Genomic DNA, 20,315 nt, shown 5'->3' with positions numbered 1-20,315 from the left:
CCATCTGTTTTCCTGCACCTTTTCAAGCATGGTTTAAGCTATTAAACAGTAACAGGTTGTTCTTTTTTATTTATTTTTATATATATATATATATATATTTTTTTTTTTTTTAATGAAATTTGAAAGATAAAAGGAGGAGGTTTTTGATAGTAAGTCCACTACTCACTACTCCTGGGTATCTTTTTATTATTATTCTCTATGCTATAGATGTATACAGATGCCTCAACTTGGATTCAGGGACAGTTTAAGTTTCCTATATGAAGAAAACTGTGCAGAGGAAGAAATAAACATTTCACAAGTGCAAAACTGAATGGTGAGGAGACCGAAACCCAGGTTTAGGAGTCACTTCATGGAGGAGCATAATCACTTAATCACAAACACAGGTAGAAGTTAGCCCACAAAATCTGAAGGCAGAGTCTCATGTCTCCTGCTAAAACACATCCCCTTTGCTCCTCTCCTGATGCTAGGATGCACAGCATCAGAAGCTCGTTGGAATTGATTCAGTGGTGACACTGGCTTGTTGGCACTGAGCTCAGCTGCTATCACCTTCTCGCAGCTGCACTGTGGAGACTGTGGAGGTTTACAAGGCCTTAACTCCTTAAGAACTAATCAAACATAAAACTACCTCTAGAGCTGTTACAGTGTGCTTTTAGTGATTAGAAGAAAACAATCTATTTTATTATCAAGCAGGCACATAGTAAAGACATGAGGTATTAAAAGCCAAACATTTGGGCATCAGCATAGGTTTACTTGGAAAATACAAAAGCTGTAATTATTGACAATGAACTTGCTTGCTAATCATTATTTTCCAAGAACCCTGGACTCTCTGAATCATATTGTAAATAATTGAAGGAAAATACACATACAGAGTTTGGGTTTGGAGCCAGAATATTTAGCTTGATATGGAGAAGCTGCTGAATCCAGGAAACTGCCAGTGCAGAAAAAAGGCCACAGGCGTAACCTCTTGTTCCCACCTACCTTCTACAGATTTTTGACTTTGTTCTCTTTTCTCTGCCTCTGTGGCTGCTATGGTGTAAACTGGACAACTGGATTTGCTGCCTGCTTGGTGACCCAAAGCTATCTTAATACAGTAAATGGAAATTAAAAATATAACTGCACACAATCTCTCTTGGGACAGCACTTCAGTTTTCCAGACCTTACACAGTTCTTGCAGCTAGGAAGCCCAAAGACATCTTCAAACATAAATTAACTGTCTCCTTAGTAAAACTGTTCTAGTAAAAAGTAAACTTGTTTATAAACCAACTTGATTAGATCCCACATTGGGGCACTCTTCCTGTAGAAGGTCCCAATTAATTTAACATTATAAAGTATGAAAAAAATCATTCTTGCACTAAGTGGGACTATGCAGTGGTTTGCAGCAGTTTTACTGGAATGCTCACATGGGATTTAAAACTGCTTTCCCCCATTATCAAGCATCCTAATATTCATGTGGGGAAAGCTAGTTAGTGGAAAGTAGGTCTCAATTTACTCCCTGCTGACTCTAAGGGGGGGAACCATAACTGTTGAACAGAATACAACAATGCTGTACAGTACATGGAAGAATAAGAATGGATACTGCAGGGTCTCTGGTGAAAACACTTAGGAGGGAGGCATTAATCCACAGGCAATTTATCTAAATCAAATCTCCTCCTTTAAAGCAATCTGTTCTTATGGAGGTGTTCCGCAAAATAATCTAATCCTACTGTAGTTTTTCCTGTACATGTATGTATAAACTTTATGTGCTATGACAAATGGTAAGAGATTTGAAGTTATCATTGCTAAATAGCAGAACAATGATTCAACAACACTCTCTTGAATTTCTCTGAAACAAGGATAGAGGTTGGCAGCCCCTCCACACCCATAGGCCTTACTCTCTCCAAACTGAGTACATGTATGTGAAGTTTACTTCCCCAAATTTCATTGAGAAGCCCTAGTTCTATGAACAAAAAGTTGAAGGTGAAAAGACAAGGGTAATTACTGATCAGTCCCTTCCAGCTGCTGCTATCCCCCTTTGCACACAAATCACAGAAGGACTGAGGTGGGAAGGGGCCTTGCAGAAGCAGGGTCAGTTGGAGAGGTTGCCCAGTTCCTCCATTAGTTGGGTTTTGAATACCTTGACAGACAGAGATGCCACCATCTCCTTGGACAACCTGTCCCAGTGTTTAATCACACAGTAAAAAAGTTTGTTGTCTATGCTTAAACAGAATTTCTCATATTTCAGTCTGTGCCTAATGCCTCATCCTGTCACTGGACACCAATAATAAGAGAAGCCTGGTTCTACCTTCTCTACATCCTCCCATTAGGCATTTGTACATATGGTTAAGATCCCCCAGGCCTTCTCTCCTTCAGGATAAGCAGTCCTAGCTGTCTCCACCTCTACTCACGTGACAGAAGTTCCTGTCCCTTACACGTGTAAGGGACACAAGTAATGCCTGTCTCTGGACTCGCTTTGCTCTGCCCATGTCTCTCTTTGTACTGCAAGTGGGACAAGCTGTGGACACACCACACATGGTCTTACCACGGCTGAGCAGAGGGGAAAGGTCACTTCCCTGGGCCTGCTGGCAACACTCTTCCTAATACAGCTCCAGGTGCTGTTGGTTTTCATAGCTGCCAGGGCATGTAGCTGGCCCATGGTCAACTTGGCATCCATCAGAACCCCCAGGTCCTTTCCTGGAAAGCTGCTTTCCAGCCAGTTGGCCTCCAGCATCTCCTGGCATATGGAGATATTCCTCCCCAGGTGCAGGAGGCAATCAACAACAGAAATGGGAATGGCACTGGGACACATGGGATGGAAGAGGCTTCTTAAGACCTACCTGACAGATCAGCATCTGCTAGCAATGCAGATTTCTGCAAGTTCTCCTTGTCTCCTCTGGATTGCAAAGATCACTGCTGAGTATATGTCTATTTAAAGTGCAGCTAAGTCAAATAGGTACTTGGTTAAAATGCAAACATTTTGCTCAGCATTCCTGAGTCAATCCACATGACACTATGTGATACCATAAAAACACTGACATGGCAGAAAAAAACATTACTTTCCCATGCAGTATCAGCAAAACATGTTCAGCACAGGTATTTCCCTGACCTGCTGGCTGTGTTTTGCATTGGAAAACCTCCTCCTTCAGTGCTGTAAAATGATGATCTAGTAGCATGACTGTGCTCTCCCTACCCAATCTTAGCCTTTCTTGAGTCAGTTCCACATCCTGTATCCCTTTAAAACCTCTTTGGGCTCCAGTGGGAGTTTTGTGCTTGCTACAGCCCAAAGCCAGTAAATACAGCGCTGCCCTGACCTGGACTGAACAACTTTTGCTATTGGGTTCTTTATAACGCCCCAGGGAAGATGCTTCTTTCTGGTTTTACAGATACTAAAAACCAAACAAACAAAAAAGTAAAAAAACTGTGACCAGAAAACCCAATGAACCTATAATATCTGTGCACAGGCACCTGATCACTCCAGCAGCAAGCCAGGCAGTGTGGCACAGCTGTCAGTTCCCCTGCATGGCACATTCACAATTAGCACACCACCTCGAGGGACACTGAATTCCAGACAACCTCCTGTAGCAGTCAGTGACCCTTTCTAAATGGGGTTGATTGGTATTATTAGGAGATAACATCTGTGTGGTGCGACATACTGATGTGAGGTGAGAGCCTCGGAGTGCTTCAATATAATTTGGAGGATGCCTTATCAAGCAGCAACTGAAGGCATGTATTACAGTGCAATCAAAGAGGATGATCAACAAGCTAAATTAAATAGAAATGTGTGCCCTTTCTCTTATTTTAGCTCCAAGGACAGAAAGACTTAACAGGATTAGAAATATTGCAGTGTCGTATCTGTTTGTCTAGCCATATTTTGCAAGATACTTTTTTTTTTTTTTCTTTCTTCAGACATGGCTGCTTATTCATTCACCTTCACTAGAAGGAAATGAAAACAAAGTGCAGTAAAAATATGACAGACAGTAAGAACAAAAAAGCCCAATCCATTTCCCAAAATGATTCTGAATTTCCCTCAGTGCAGGGAACTGGAGCTTGGTTTTACACCACTTTTGTACAGTAAAATGTATTAACTTCCTTGAATTTTCAATGACAGCAGAATCAGAGTCTGGATGTTTCAAACCCCACCACTGACAACAAATAACACCTTTCCTCTAGTTCCAGATCAGGTCTGAAAACTCTCTAGTATAACCTTACTGTGGCTTTTAACTATAGATTCCAGAGCTCATAGGCATTGCATAGGCATCAGCGATCTTTTCAGCAATATTTAAAGTGTGTATCTGCAAGCATATGCAAATTACAAATATGTGCATGCATGTGTGTATATGATGTGTTTACATTTAAAAATGGAGCTGCTGTGAAAGCTGACTGACTTGTTAACGTATCAGCTGAATTTATTTTAACACACACTGGCAGATCTCCCAATTGCCATATTACAGAAAATTAGTATTATGTATATTCTGATCTATTAATCCGGTGATGGATGCGTAGGAAGAAACACCCATTTGTATGCTGAGAAGCACGGAGAGAAAGGTTTATTCACTTTTCAGTGGGACTTTGCAACTCAGAGACACAGCAAACATAATACAGCCCATGTGTCTCTTGAATAGAGCTTGTCTAAAGTAAAGATGTACAATGTATGCTTTTTACCTCCAAGAGAACTGCCATAAACATCTCGTTTTTGTCATTAGAAAATCTACACCATTCTCCAGGTCTGCCTGTGATTCCTGGAAACTCATATACTCAGATAACAGTGTTTTATGAGTGTGAAGACATTCTGCAGAACAGTTTTCACTAAGTTGGGATGGACCCTGTCAGCAGGCAAAAGAAGAACATGGGTACTGAATCTCCAGATTTAAAACTGTAACTTCATCACGTCCATTGCAAGGGCACAGGGCTCTCAAATCATGGCTGGCAGAAGATAAAGAGCCTGGATTCAGGAGATCCCAGAGAAGAGTTATGGACCTTCTGTACTTCAACCCTCTCTGCAAAATTCACAGCCTGCTAACACCTTTCCCTCCCTGGGCCTGCCATGGGCTCTGTCCCCAGGATCTGTCTGGCCATCCTGAGCTGCACCACCATGTGTGATACCCCATCCACACAACAACTCCCAAAGCAATATGCCCCTTCTTCTTTCTTGGGTCCAGCACAGCACAGCCATTTAACCTAAGTTTTATCCAACTGCTAGGTACCTCTGTCCTTGAAGGAAAAGTACCTCTAGCCAGACAGTACAAATTACAGTCCTGGTGTCATGACTGGCTTTTGGGTCTTCTGGTTTCTTCCAGATCCAGCTCAACAGTGCTTTAAATCTTTTTCTGAAATGTTAGATTACAATGCAGTGTAAGATGTTCAGACTTCCTCTCCCCCTTCCCAGTTGTTTATGTATAACATGAACCAAAAATATGCCTCAGGTGTGTCCCTTTTATGATCTAACCAGGAAGGGAATGCTAGAGAAATTGTGTTCTTTTAATTACTCTTAGAAAGATGACTTACATGGGTATTTAAGGTCTAATTTTAGCAACTTACATAACTTCTAGTGGAAATCTAACAAAGTAAATCAATCAGCATGATCAAGAGACAGCACAATTAAATCATTCAACCTAAAAGTACTAAAACCATCACCTAAGTACTTAAAGCAAAAATGCATACAAGTAGAAAACAAATTGCTTAAGCAGCCTGTAGGTTGCATTAAACAAAATTGCTGTTGCCAGAAAGGCACTGACCCTGACAACCATGTCACAGGAGTCATGCATTCCAAAACAAAATCAAAATCTACCTTACATTGTAGTGCAAAGGCAGCCAGCTCTGGGCTCTAGGGAAGCGCGTTGCAAAGCAGAAGACCTTTGCAGAGAAATACCTTTCACTGATCCTAGAGAGTTCATTTAATAGAGTGTCCCCAGGTGATTTCTATCTGCTACAATGATGAACAGGCTGAAAGGCAATATCTCTGATATAGAAAACAGAAGAAAAGAGAGCAACTAAACAAAAGCTGCTCAAGGCACTGACACAAATATCCCCCCAAAATAACAGTAGCAAATTATTTGGAATGGACATAAAATGCAAGTTTCAGAGCTGAAGTCAATGTCTAGATGAGAAAGAGATCACGCGAAGACAGTTCAATTGGGTAGATTCTCCTCTATGTGCCTACTGCATAGTTAGACAGTTCTCCAGAGCATTTGGAAATTTACTGACTGCTGTCAGAAAACCGTCTGTTCTCACATCTTTATGCCTCCCACTAGAGCAGATCTGTGATCTCAGGAGAAGAGACACAGCCTCCCTGGTGAAAAACGTTGTGATAACATAGCTTGCTGGGAGAATGTCTACTTAGAATGATGTTAACTTGGTTTGTGCTTTGAGGAAGACAGAAGTGTAGGTATTTTAAGGATGTGGTGTGGGATGGGAGGAGGTGGGAGCAGACTTATCTCATACACACATGCTTTTAGCACAAAGCTTCCTGATGGTGAACAGCGGGACTAGGACTACTGAAATTTCAGCATTTAGTCTCTCTCTTTACTGGCAAACATGGCTCCAGCCTTGGTACCTAAACAAATGCTAGCAGAAGAGTCTAGATTCTCCACATCTTTCAGATAAATGAAACCTTGCCAAAGGAGAAGCAAATGGTAGAATAGCACAGCAGTGACAAAAGCTCTGATCCGACAGTCTGGGCAGAATGCTGTGCTCATGCAGGGCCTCGATGACTTTAATAAGTCACAGAAGCAGAGCAGTCCCTTTGCATACTATCAACCAATAGCCCAGGACCTAATTCAGTATGCAGCTCCACACCCCCATCATGTTGGCAATGAGTCAGAATTGGTGAGACAACTTGCAAAGGAAAAAAAAAAAAGCAACATTTTAAACCTAATTTAATGTTAGCTTTTGATGTGACTAATATCAAGGCATTTTTTCACTTCTGTTTAATCAAAATTAATCACTAAGATTACTACAGTAATTTATGTTGGAGATTATTGAAATGAGTGTTTTATTAAAATCTGGTTTTATTAATAAAACACATTCTGGCTATGGGATCTTACAAGTCTGCTATTAGAGACTATTAACTGGGGACTGGGAGTTAATCATAACAGCCATGCTGCCAGGTCCTTTGACAGCAACACACGCTGGGTTTGTTTCTGCTTTTACTTTTACTAGCATATTCAAGTCAATTAGTTACCCCAGCACATGAGCATTCAGAGTAACTCCTGTAAAGCAGGGAATGGAGACAAAGGTACATACGTCTCAGTAGTTTTGAACAAAGAAACGGTAATCAGAAGGAGACTCACCAGCCTGATTAGTCGTGATGCTGACAGCAGCAAATTGTCTGGAAAGTGTACTCAAGTCGGATACCCCATTGACTGCATCAATCTCAAAAGTGTAATTAGTATGTGCCAAAAGGTCCACTACTGTCACCGTGGTGTTGGTGAGGCCAGTTTGACTGGGTAAGAACCGCACATTGTCACTACACGGCTCACACAGCTTGCTGCTTCCTCCACATTTTTTGCAAATGATGTTGAAAGTGACATCTTTCCGACCTCCTGTGTCAAGGGGCCAGCTCCAGTCCAGGATAACAGACGTCTCGTTGATGTTAGAGATAACGTTTCTTGGAGCAGAGGGTGGTCCTACAAAAGGAAAGCAAACGCATGTGTTTTTCTGTAGTGTGCTAAGATGGGGGTATCAAGGACACAAAAATACAAAAGCAAGTAACATAAATAACCAATCTCCTCTAGTCAATTCCTGTAGAGAGAGTTGTAATATTTCACTGGACTGCAGACCTAGTCTGTCAAGGACCATGTTTTAGTATAAACAGTTGTTACTCTAAGGGAACAGTTCAGGACTAAGGTCTGCTTTACTAGAGTTGTGCAGGACAGCTACTGGTAATTGCACTTGGATTTTGCTGAAGATATTGTTAACAGTTGAAAAATCCTAGCTCTCCTTTTGGGGTCAGGCAGAGAATACCAAGGAGAAAGTGAAAAGGCATAAACCTAGCCCAAGAATCTTTGGTAACCTAACACGTAAGAAAACATGGCAGGCAGTGGATGGGTGACAGCAATGGAACATGAGAGGAAGCAAGCAAGCTGCTCAGATACAGATGGAGGAGCAAGAACGACAGCCCCGAGCACAATGATGCTACTCACTGGTGCAAGCCATGGATGGAGGGTCTTTCTCAGAGCGAAAGTAATTCTTTTCACACCTGCAGTTCAGAGACGCGTCTTCATAGGTAGAGCTGTGAGGTGGACACTTAGCACATTTCACGTTGCCAGCAGAGGCTTTGTAGAACCCAGGTCGACAGGCTGCAAAATGACAGGAGTGGAGTTTTAAATTCCATGCACATGTCCTCCATTTTAACAGGTGATCTGGTTATTATCCTGGAATCTATCCATATGTAGATCACATCTTGGGGAAGTTTATGGTCTAAAACCCAGAGTTTTCTCATAATGAGAAAACTCATAGAAATAAAACCTCTTAGTTGAATGAAACAAATCAACTTAGATTTGTATTTAATTTTGCCTGTATAGCAAAACAGTACATTGCACCACCAGGAAGAAACATTTTCTGTATTGCATTATGAGAACTTCACTTTTTTTTTTTTTTTCTTCCTTCTTCTCTTCTGGTTAATTAACCAAAACATGGGCCTTGTCCTGTATAAGAAGTTAACTTCATCCTCTCCCTGTTGCCAAGGCTTACCGACAAGGGGACGCTAATTATAACCTATGTCTATTCAGTTTGGCATGACTAAGCCAGCCAAAAGGAAGAAAATAACCTAAACAGTATAAAATGTATTCCATTTCTGAAGGCCTATGCATCAAACTCAAAGAGCTGCTTCTGATCCTGATTGACTACTGGGAACTTTCATGGTCTGTACTAAGAGGATGCTTTTTGCATTACCCAGTCCTCTAAGGATGGAGCTTGAACCCACAAAAGATGCTTTTGACAAAGCCCTGGTGGTGATGTTTCATTAACATTTGCACACACCCTCTGTTTTGGCTCCTGTTGCATTTCAGACTGATTCATTGCCACATTTGCATCAGATGAAAACAGCCTTTGAAATAAGTTACAGAAATGAACAATCAAGTAAATAGCTTTATGAAAAACCCATGTAGTCAAATAACATGGTTGACTTCTTTCCGCTAAGATGATCTCACCATCTGAAAACCAAAAGAAATATATTAAACCCAAACCAGATAACACCACTCAGACTCTACTGTTCAGCTGCGGTTTCTCTCCAAGGCACACATTCTTCTCTGAACAGCATTTACCCAGCACAGTTGCTCTGCTGACACTGGTCACCTGCAGGTCTGTACCCACAGCTACAACAGCAGTACACAAACAGACAACGTAACAAAAGGAAATGCATCTGAAAACTCGTTCACCTTTTGCTACACTTCTATTCCACAGGAAACACTGCCTAATGCACTAGCATGCTAGGAAAACTGCTTTTTGTGTCAGACATTCAAGCTTGAATAAAATGGCTCTGGACCTGCCATGGATTTCAATGTTAATTTGAAGCCAAAGGAATAGGTTTGTCATCTTAGCATGAAGCTAAACAGGCACACCTTGTTCATTTTTGCTTATGGACATGAGCTTATTTATAAACGTAATATGCAGGATTCCATTCATTCGTGCACTGCCCAAACAGAATAATAATTAAAAAAAAAAAAAAAAAAAGTATTTCAAATGATCAGTTTGAGGTGAAAAAGTGCCAGAATAAGAACCCCAACACCTTTTTAAGGGATGGAGGAGAGAGAGAAGGTATTTAAAATGGCCATTCAGCTTCCACATAATGATCCATAAATAAATCCTAACTGAATTTCTGGGCTAGGCTTACTTGTTCATTAGTTCCCAGTGCCAAACACCCAAGTGAAACACGCTGAAGGGAAATCAAAACCCAGTACAGCCACATGTCCTGTTCTGATACATCTTAATACAGAAAAACCTCCTTGCACGGCACTGAGCCCGGCTTGAGCAGTATAAAATGTTTCACAAGGAAGCGCTAATCTCAGCCACCCTTCAGCACTTCCCAGCCCTTGCAAATAGATGCTGCCTGGCTGCAGCTGCTACCTCCTACTGCCACACTACTGAAACAGCTGAGAAAGACATCTCCCACTTCACGATCTCTCCTGCAAGCCCTAATGAAACAATCCCCAGTTTCAGCCTCTGATGCGTGGTGCCACCAGACAATCTGTGAAAGCAGAATTGCTAAAAATGACCTCACAGCAGAGCTTGCAGAGCCTAACACCAATCTGTAGGATCTGGCACAGCCTGCCCTCCTTCAGTCAGGGCTGTTTTTGTTTCCATCTCCTCTGAAGCTGCAAGGGTCTTTGGAGACTTTTGTTTGCTTAACTTGAGGAGAATAAAGGAAACCTTGACCCCTCTTAAACACCTCCGCTAGGAGAAAATACAGCAGAAAACAAGAGTTGGCTTCTGGGGTTTTGTTGCTGTAGCAGTCCTCAGATCTCACCCCTCCCAGCTATTGCCCCATGACAAGCAGGTCACACCTAGAGCAAGTTTCTGTTCCCCCTCCTGCTGACAGAGGAGCTTCCGATTATTTTATTGCCTTGTGGCATGGAATGGCTGTTCCTGGCCCAAAGAAAAGAAGCGATGTCAACCCCATCCTTACCATTACCACTCACCGAGAAAGGACATAAAAAACAAGAATCATGCTGCCTCTATGTATACATTCACACAGCATGCTCATCAAAACTTCCTATGGAAACTCAAAACCAGTTATTAAACATTTAACCATATCTACTTAGCTTGAAGGGACATTTTTAAACTCATGGGAAAGCATACACCAGACAAAGATGTATTTATGAGTACATACAGCATGAATCTTTTTTTTTTTTTTCCTAATAATTGTATATACTAGCTTAACATAAAGATTGCAGAAAGACTAGTAATGTAAAACTGAACCTTTGTCATGTACTTGGTTTTCCTACAGGACCCAGTTTCAACTTCTTATGAAGCATAACGTATTCATAGCATTGTTAACACCTGAGCATTCATTCATGGAATGCAACTACAGTAAGACTGCTTATTTGGGACACATTCAAAGCACCTACTACCAACATTTTAATACAATAATGAATTAAACATCAAAAAACAAGCTTGCACAAGCAGTAGACTTATTATGTAGGGTAAGGATGAGAAACGAAGGAATCAAATTGCTCCATTAAGAAGTGCCTCAGATGAAAACCTGCAGACCCCATTTAGAGAAGTTGGTGGTTGTGTGGGGAAGGAGAAGAAAGGAAGAAGCAGGAGTATGCAGGAGGCATTCTGCTTGAGCCAGATCAGGCTTTTTCTCTTCCAGAGGGACAGAGAGGTCCCTGTTTCAGGCTGCTGCCACCACTGCACTGAACGAGCAGTTGGGTTGGGGGGGGGAAGCGCTGCTGGAACCCTGCTGCCCCTGCACGTTCTAGTGAGGGCATCCCAATCTAAGAGCTTCCCCTTGGGCTGTCTTGTGCTTGTTGTCTCTGTCTATCAGACCAATTTAAGATTATTCAGCTCCGCAGCCCACAGGAGAAAAAAAAAATCCATTATACTTGAAATTGAAGCCTGGAATGGGGGTGTGCCAATAAGAAGCCATCTCAATGCATTTACAATTATTATTTTCCTAATAATTGCTTGTTTCTGGTATATAAGAGAAAAGAGCCAAAGTCCTTAATTCAAAAGGCATTCTTTATGTCAGAAAAACTGGATTACATGAACTAACGGAAGAAAGTTTGGCTTTTTGAGGTGAACAGCTTTGATTTCAGTCAAGTTGAAAATAAGTACTAGCACACCAAGTCTTCACTGAATCTGTAATTTCATCACGGGAACCAGTTGTGAGAAATGCTTGATTTTCCTTAACTTTTTCTTTTAGAAGCCAAGGAATTTTTTTTCCCTTGCTTCCATGTTGTTTTCAAGTGGAAAACAAAAATGAGGCTATCCATTTCTTTAGTTGTTTAATATACTCAGTTCAGTAATAGGCTAATGTTCTAAAAGATAAAAAAAAAAAAATGGGGGTGGAGGAGGGGACCACAAGTCTATACTTGTGTGTTTTTCTTGTTAAGCATTCAAAGCCATCCAAATTCTTGGTAGCAGTAGTGTGGACACAGGGCTGGCAGAACAGCTGCTTGCAGCAGGCTCCAGACCCTGGTGCTGCTACCACTGCTGTGGCCCCAGTGCCTGCTCCCTTCCTCAGAAGGGTTCAGAGCAGGGGGTGGTGAGAAATTGTCCCCAGGGTCGTTCATTGCCACCGCTGGGGGTGGAGGAGAGCAAGGAGTTTCCCCACCACCTGCAGCTGTCGCTGGTGAGAACTAATCCCCAGAGCGGGCTGCTGGAAGGGGAGCGACACGAGCGGAAAGATGAGAAATGGTCCAGGAACAAAAACCTCTCAAGACACCAAAAGGGAGTAAAAGAAAATTTGAGGGTTTCTATATATGCCATGTACACCATACAGCAAGGCTGTTTGGTTTTGCTTCTTAAGAAGTTCTCCTCAAGTCAGATGCCCAATACCTGTTTGCACTGGTACCTCCTGTGCTAACTCTAATCAGAAGTCATTTAAAATCATATTTGGTCGTATTTCAGTCTCTTCTGCCTAAGTGCGAGCCATGCTGGCTTCACTGAAGTTGCTTGCTGGAGTTTCAGGACTGCAGTTGTCTTTGTTAATGTATAAAAATGAGTTCCCTTAAGCTAAAGTTGATGAGTGTCTTACAGAGTGGAGAAAGTTACTTCAGTGAAAGAAAAATAAATGTATGTAGCAATTCATAGTAGTTACTGCTGAAAGAAATGAGACCGTCTTTTCAACAACCAGGTGAGCTTTGCCTCCACCCAATGTGTTTGACTTGGGGAGGAAAACACGTTCCTAATTAAGGATTATACAACTGACTTCAACTTGAATTAACTTGAAATTAAAAACTACAGCTGTCAGGGGCATTTCAGCATTCAGACCACCTCATGGCCCCAGCACACTGGTGCTGGCAGAGCCCCTTGGTGGGCACAAGGGCACCGTAGCAGCCCCTTGCTCCTCGTGTCACTGGGCCTCCCTCCGCTCCTTGTGCCAGGAATGGAGGTGCCAGGCTCTGGGGCAAGGCCTAGGCCATGCAGCGTGCTGGAGGTGGATATGGCTGCGGCCACCAAACAATCAGAGATCCCCTGCTGTTTGAGAAGACAGCCTGAGAGCAAAATGCCACTGTGGCACTGAACCACAGCACCTGGCACCTAAGGGAATGTAAAGCACTTTCACACCCATACACCTGTGCGCATGCAAAATGAGATGTGACACAGCTTTCAGCTTGTGAAAATGGATGACATAACCAGCAACATAGATTATCCTTATAAAACTCCTAAAACCATTTTGTTTTCCTTGGGCAAGTCATCTCTTTCCCTTCCTGCACTTGTTTATACCTCTGGTAAGCAACAAAAATATGAAAACCATGATTAACTTTAAATGAAGAAGACTTCACAACTGCTCATTTCACACTTCTGTCACAAATTATATCCAGCCATATGTGTCGTTCATGCCCTATATTAAAAATAACACCATATAGATGTGCTATAGTTCTGGCTCAGATGCATGAGGAATAGGAAATGAAGGTAAAATTTTGCCCTGACTCATCCCATCATCAGTTTCTATCACACATCGTTCACTACACCAAAAATGTCTCATTTTCTCCTTCCATGCTCATTACAGCACCCTGCTCAGCAGGAAACACTGCATTATAATGTAGGTATCCTGCAAAATCCCTCAGGACAGGGAAACAATCTTCAGCAGCTCTCACTATTCATTAGCATACGAAAAGCCACTTAATCTATGGCATTACATAGGTGCACATCTTTTCTCTTTCTGGGCCTCTAGGTATATTCTTGCACAGCTACATAACCCAGACAGGCTTCTAAAAACTACAGCATATTTTGAATTCTCATTTCCATTGGATTTAAGACAAGCTTTTTGTCACTGGATCTGAATAAACAGTATAATACCACTTAAGGGAGCAAGCCTCAGAGCCAAATACTACACCTTACAGTAGGAACAGAGGCAGAGACCTGAATGTCACTGTTCCATTGTACATCAGCAACTCCCTGTACCTGCTGAGGAGGAGAAGGAAGAGGGAAGGCTCTCCATCTGGTGGGGATGCCCTCTACAGGCTGCTGCACCAGCAGCACGTTTTCTCTTTGTTGGGCTGTGGTGCTGGTATAAACTCTGTGCTGATCATACTGCTTGTGGAAATAAAAGCTTACAATTATTCTTTCAACAAGACACAATAGACACCATCTTCACTGCAGTCTTTGCCATGCTATACATAATACCTGAAATAATTACAAAACTGGCCAGCAGAAGAAGCAACCCAGCCATTTTTGTTAAGCGTTATCAGCAAATCAATAAAGTCCCATATGGTATTTTCTGTCTATGAGACATACATTTTAATCTGAAAATGCAGACAGAAAATTAAGAGTTGTATTTTAAATGTTAAAGTGATTTACCAGCACTATTTCCATTATTAGCTTTGCAATAGCTTTGGAAAAATGCAGCTATTTATTACTATAACTTATCTTCAGGGGGGAAGACCACTGCAGAAGGAAACATGGATCGTGTACACTTGCATCTGTTGATGGGAAAAAACAGGAATCACAGCCAAAGATGTTGGCAGATGTGAAAAACTACTTCAGCTGTCCACAACTAGAAGAGATCAACAACTAACAAGACCAACACAATTCCTTTCCTATCACTAGACCTTCTCCGACAGGAAGAGGTCCACAATCCAAGGCTTCAGGAAACACTCTCTTCTCTCCACCATTTCCTACCCTCTCCAGTCCCTCGCCCTGTGCATGCAGCAAGGATTCACTTCAGTGTGACACTGCAATGCCGTGCAATGCCTCTACTCTAGAAAAATCAACTCTAGAATGAGCACTTTACTTTTTTTTTTTTTCACCTGAAGGCTGCTGCCAGTACAAAAAAACATATTCAGTGGTATTTAATCTTACTCATGAGTAAATTTCTGCTTTTTCCTCCACACTTCATATTTTATAGTGATCTGTGACCTTAATGTATTTTAATCAGATGCTTTTTAAATTGGCTTTACTCCCAGGTCAAGTCATTCAGCAGAAACAATTCCTGTTCTTTGTTTAATAACTGTTACTGGCAGACATATTAATTATATGTACATAAGAGATAGCTTTATCCTAAGGGAATAACACTGCACCTTTCAACCGCAGTCTGTAATAGTTTCATGTTATGCCTTGCAGGCTTCTGCATCTCTTTTTATGAAGTGCATTACGGCCATGATTGCTACCAGCAGTATTGTTAGAAGTGCAATGACAAAGACAGTCGCTCTTAAATGCAGCATTACAGTACAGATGTATTTGGTTGTGGGTACACAAATATCTTGCTCTAAAATGCATAAGGCATTTCAGCTCATTCACAGGCATTTTTTGGAGAAAAATAAATCTTTCATTAACAGGAAAACACTGAGAACCACAGCCTTGATTCAGAACTTAAAGAAAATAAACAAAGTTCTACCTTAATTCCACCCATACTTAGTGAATCACTTGAGCAAGTATTTAAACAGGGAATTTAATAAACCCATGTTTATAAGCAGTGTCTTTCACTTTCCCTAAACAAGATGTTTTCCCGAAGCAGAGCTTGGACGTGCTGAGATATATTAAGCTGTCATTTTGTCAAACAAAGAAATCCCATGTTCTGTTTCTTTAGAAGTTAATTTAATCCACACAGAGATGAAAAATAACTTCCTAATTAAGAAGCATTTCCCCCAAAAAAAGTAAATTAAAGAAATACCAGAAAAAATACCCACCATCAGCTTCACTGGGGGGAGGGAGAGAAGAGGTTTTAGACACACACACACAAAGAAATCTGAGAGTTTTAAATGACCATTTGGCAAGGATATAAAGTCATGAGATACTTTTTCCTTGAACTAAAATTACACTATGGACTCCTCCAAGGCAAAGGAGATGTAGGATCCCAACAGCTTCAAACAAGGAACATTTCTTAATGTCAGCATAAAAAATACAGCCCCCCATGCCACAAAGGGCACAAGCTCTTGGGCAGAAGTTTCCTTTCCAGTTTGGTGGAATTGGTGGGCACTGCACACACATTGCTCTTGTCAGAGAATTAAAATCAAGACAGTGCCCAGTAATCCTCCCAGACTAGATTTAGGTAGTAAGTAACAACCAACTTTGATCGCTTTACTTAGCAATGTTTGTATAATTGCTCTGAGCCCAATCCAGGCCAGGTTAACCAGTTAGTTAATCCACACAGAGATGAAAAATAACTTCCTAATTAAGAAGCATTTCCCCCCAAAAAAAGTAAATTAAAGAAATACCAGAAAAAATACCCACCATCAGCTTCACTGGGGGGAGGGAGAGAAGAGGTTTTAGACACACACACACAAAGTTAGTGATAAGAATGTTGACACACACAAAGAATAAATGAATTGTCAAACAAATTATTTAACCCTAAGTCTTATCCTTTGCTTACCTTCCATCTAATGGTAGTACCATATGAAAGTGCAAGAGAAAAGCAGAGAGAGGACACTCATCTGTCCTCCCCTTTTTTAACTCTTATCACTAAAGCCTAGATTATCATTTCACAGTCCCAGAGCAAAAGGTTCAATAGAACCTGTTATTTATTTTTAATGAAGTTTAATTATAATAGCCCTCCATATTACTGTCCTACATGTAGAATAACCTTTTTTTTTTTTTCGCTAAATCTTGATATCAATACATTTCTCAACATTCCTGTCCAGTTGTTCATGGCAATACACATATCTTGAGCCAGAACAGTTAACTCAGAAGTACAAAAAGTCTGCATTTTCTCTCTGGGATGGAGGGAAGATGAATTGGCATTTACCAAAGCTGAATGTTCTTTTGAAGCCTTCCACCTTTGCTAACACGTGTGGGAGAACATCACTGTCCCCATTTCACAGGTGAGGAAATTAACGCCAAATAGGCTCTGAATCCTTTCTTCCACTGACACCTTCTAATCACAATGCTGCCTGGTGGGTTGTGTGATGTTAAGAAGAGCTCCCAGATGACACAAGTCCACTACTGCAATTAGCATGAATTAGTACTTTTGTTAGTAGTCTCAGCAGAGCTGTCAAATTAATTGGAAAAGAAATTTAACAAATATCTTTCCCCTTAGAGATACTCTTTCAGGTCAGGGTTGAGGCATATTGATTGAGCAGTGTGGGGGATGCTTATGTGTTGTATACCCTCACCGAACCTGTTTTGTTGAGGAAGCAGAGGACTTTGGCTTTGGGGGCTGTTAATCTGGTACCTGTCACAAGCAGTACATGGACACAAAAAGAGAAAACTTATTGTACAATGCTGAGAAATAGTCCAGCTCGTGGTAAAAACAAAATAATTTAAAGGCTCGATTAAGTGACAGTGGCTAGAATATATATAACATTTGTTTTTGACCTAATCTTGTTTTCTTATACCTCAGAGTTAGTTCCTTCAGTTTATCTTCAATTTGCAGAGGCACCCATAGATACTGCACTTTCCCCAATTTCAAACAATTTCTGAATTCATCCACTGCAAGCAAGACACGGCTAGTCCCATACAAGCCATAAGAGTTAGGAAGCAAGCACTGGAGATGGCATACAGTTCTTCCACAATACACACACAGCAAAAAAAAAGGCATTTTTTAAGCACTCAGATTAACAGGAGACCAAATGTTAAAATCATGTGTCTACGCCTCATTCAATGACAGCTACTGAATTTCTTACTGTTAGTTTCACTGCCAGCCGTTGACACATTGCTGCTTGAATTCATGGAGAGGTGGAGCTGGGAAAGGGAAGCTCTTAAGAAGAGAAATGGTGCATCAACAGCAGGAGCTGAAAGCTGTATGAAAAATTTCCTATGGTTTAAGTTGCTGTTATTACTTGCTGACATAACTTTGGGATGCAATTTCATGTATCAGAACGTACTCGTAATTTGTAACAGCATGTAAGAAATTGCCCTTGCTTTGCTGGTAACACTGTTAATGTCACTTAATGGGTGCATCTACATACGCATTTTAGTTCAAGATTTGGAAAGCATTTTTAAAGCAAAATCCCAGTTGTTCCTTCATGTTGTGATTTGTTTTACACTCTCATCTCTACAGCATGTGAATAGGTCAGCTGGAAGGTGCTACACACCTTCTACATGACCAGACTAGAGACAATCTGGAATAAAACCCAGCAAAATGAGTACGGTATTGGTATAGTTATGTATATCATACCAACTGCTTATCTCTACAGATTTGCTCCTACTGGGCCACAATACCTGCTAATGTAGACATAACTCACAATTACCAGCTTTCAAATATGTTCATGCAGTCAGCATCGCTCAAATTGCTAGATATTTACATAACAACAAAGATTTAAAAAGCCCTGGTAATGGAAAAAAATAAATATGATTTTATTAAAGCCATTAAGCATATAACTACAAACAAACACACATTATCTGCTGTAGTTTACCACATTTACTAGGACATGGAATGGGCACAAAGGGAGGTTCCAGTGATTACTAATGTAAGGCTTTAACCAGAAGAACAAGACATTACGGCTTCATCATCTTCACAACAACCTCTCTTCTTCATTTGCCTTTTTCACTGACTGCAATTTCATCCTTCCAGAAGAAACTCTGAAAATTAACCAGTTACAGCCTCTGGGGACATCTGTGCCCTGACAATCTTCTTCTCACAACTAAAAGGAAAAGCCCAAGGCTTTTGCAAAACTATCTAACCATTCAAGTGCAATATTTATATATTGTATGCTTGAGCTTTTATCTGGACTTCCTTGGTATTTTGCCATTTTAAAGATCTCTTAATTACTTAACATGCATTTTCTATGCACGTATTAAAAAAAAAATCTCTAGCTTTGCAGAGTAAGCAATTATCTGCTGAACAAAAACCCAATTAAATGTAAATGGAAAAAAAAAAAACAGTTCAGCATTTTTATTCGCTCACCTGATACCTATGTGAATACAAGGGGGGTAGGAACTCAGATGTTTAGGAAACAAACCATCTGACGCAGTTCTGCAGAACTAAATCTGTTCCTGTAGTGGGGAAGCCTTACCCATGGCAAATCAACAAGAATTCAGTATTCCTCAACAGCACTCATTTTGCAATGTGGAAAATTAATCAGAAGGAAAAGGGAACTAAGTTCTCAATCTTGCATTCTGTAAATATTTACTCCAGCAAGTGCCACTGTGTGCTAGTATAAAACACCACTTGTTTAAGTAACAGATTTCAATTCTACTAAAGCTCGACACTAGCAGCAGGTTGGTACCACTGCATGCTATAGGGAAAAGAAGTATGGAACGGCATTAAAACCTATTTCATGATTCTGCACTGCTTTATACAAAAGCTTCTGCTGTGTATATGTCATATGATTTTTTTGACTGAAGAAAGTATATAAAGATAAGAAGTAACTATACTTCTTATATTCTTATATATAAAAGAAGTATAGTGTATAGTATATATATACACTATATACTACAGAATATAGTATATATACAACTATACTTTTACATAAGTAACTATAAAGATAAATATAAAGAAATCATCATAATCAAAAAAATCCTAACTAAACCATTGCTTTATATTTTATTTTTTCAACTTCTTGCTTGAGCAATTCAAAAGTAGAAATCAAAGAGGCTGAAAGGACATATGAATCCCTCAGGCGTTAAAAGCATTTAGGCAAATCCAAAAGAAGATACGAAATTCTGCATCCATCAGTCCCCTAAGTAACGGAAAAGAAGGGTTGTGGCATTTTCCTGCTGACAGCTCAGCCTTCTAGAAATATTCGCACCTACTCCCACTACAATGCCATGGATTTGACTGGGAATCTTGAGCCACACAGTCAGCAATAAACTGAAATGATTTTTCAGCTTTGTATTGAAAATAGGGAAGTCATGTTATGTTTGGTTACATTTGCTTAGCCAAACTCTGCTTCTACAAGATCTCTTTTACTTCTGATCATACCAGGCCATAAAACCTTTTGTTATCAAAGTAAATTATATTCTAGGATATTGAACCAAAATTGGATCTTTGTAGGTCAGGGCAGTTCACTGCTGTCTTGATTATATGTGATATACCATCACAGTGATATATATAAAACACAGGAAATTGTTGCATATTAATAGAGCAGTAGTTCAATCAGCCCTATGAACAATATCCAATATATTCAACCACAGACATATTTTGATCTGGTTGTAAAAGTAGTGAAAGGACTATATTTTACCATTTAATAAAACCTTACAACCCTTTTAGTACGTGCAAAAATTACAATGTTACAGCCATAGAAAGTAGAGCAAATCTCAAGAGAGTGAAGAGTGCATTCTTCTTTCTTGGC

The 20,315-nt window shown here is 40.5% G+C and overlaps 1 protein-coding gene across 5 annotated transcripts in view; it reads right to left on the bottom strand.

Moving 5' to 3' along the window:
- EPHA3 (EPH receptor A3) overlaps nt 1-20,315 on the bottom strand; it is a 226,650-nt gene that overhangs the window by 71,170 nt on the left and 135,165 nt on the right. For all 5 annotated transcript variants that reach the window (XM_072024910.1, XM_027449420.3, XM_027449419.3 and 2 more), the window contains 2 exons: nt 8,118-8,273; nt 7,266-7,601 (listed from right to left, as the gene is read on the bottom strand). In XM_072024910.1, coding sequence (XP_071881011.1) covers nt 7,266-7,601; nt 8,118-8,273 — 492 coding nt within the window. The remainder of the gene's footprint in view (nt 1-7,265; nt 7,602-8,117; nt 8,274-20,315) is intronic.

Source organism: Anas platyrhynchos, chromosome 1, assembly GCF_047663525.1.
Source record: "Anas platyrhynchos isolate ZD024472 breed Pekin duck chromosome 1, IASCAAS_PekinDuck_T2T, whole genome shotgun sequence".
In the NCBI taxonomy this organism is placed as follows: domain Eukaryota; kingdom Metazoa; phylum Chordata; class Aves; order Anseriformes; family Anatidae; genus Anas; species Anas platyrhynchos.
The sequence above is the reverse complement of the archived record's forward strand: the minus strand, read 5'-3'. Positions and strand labels throughout refer to the sequence as shown.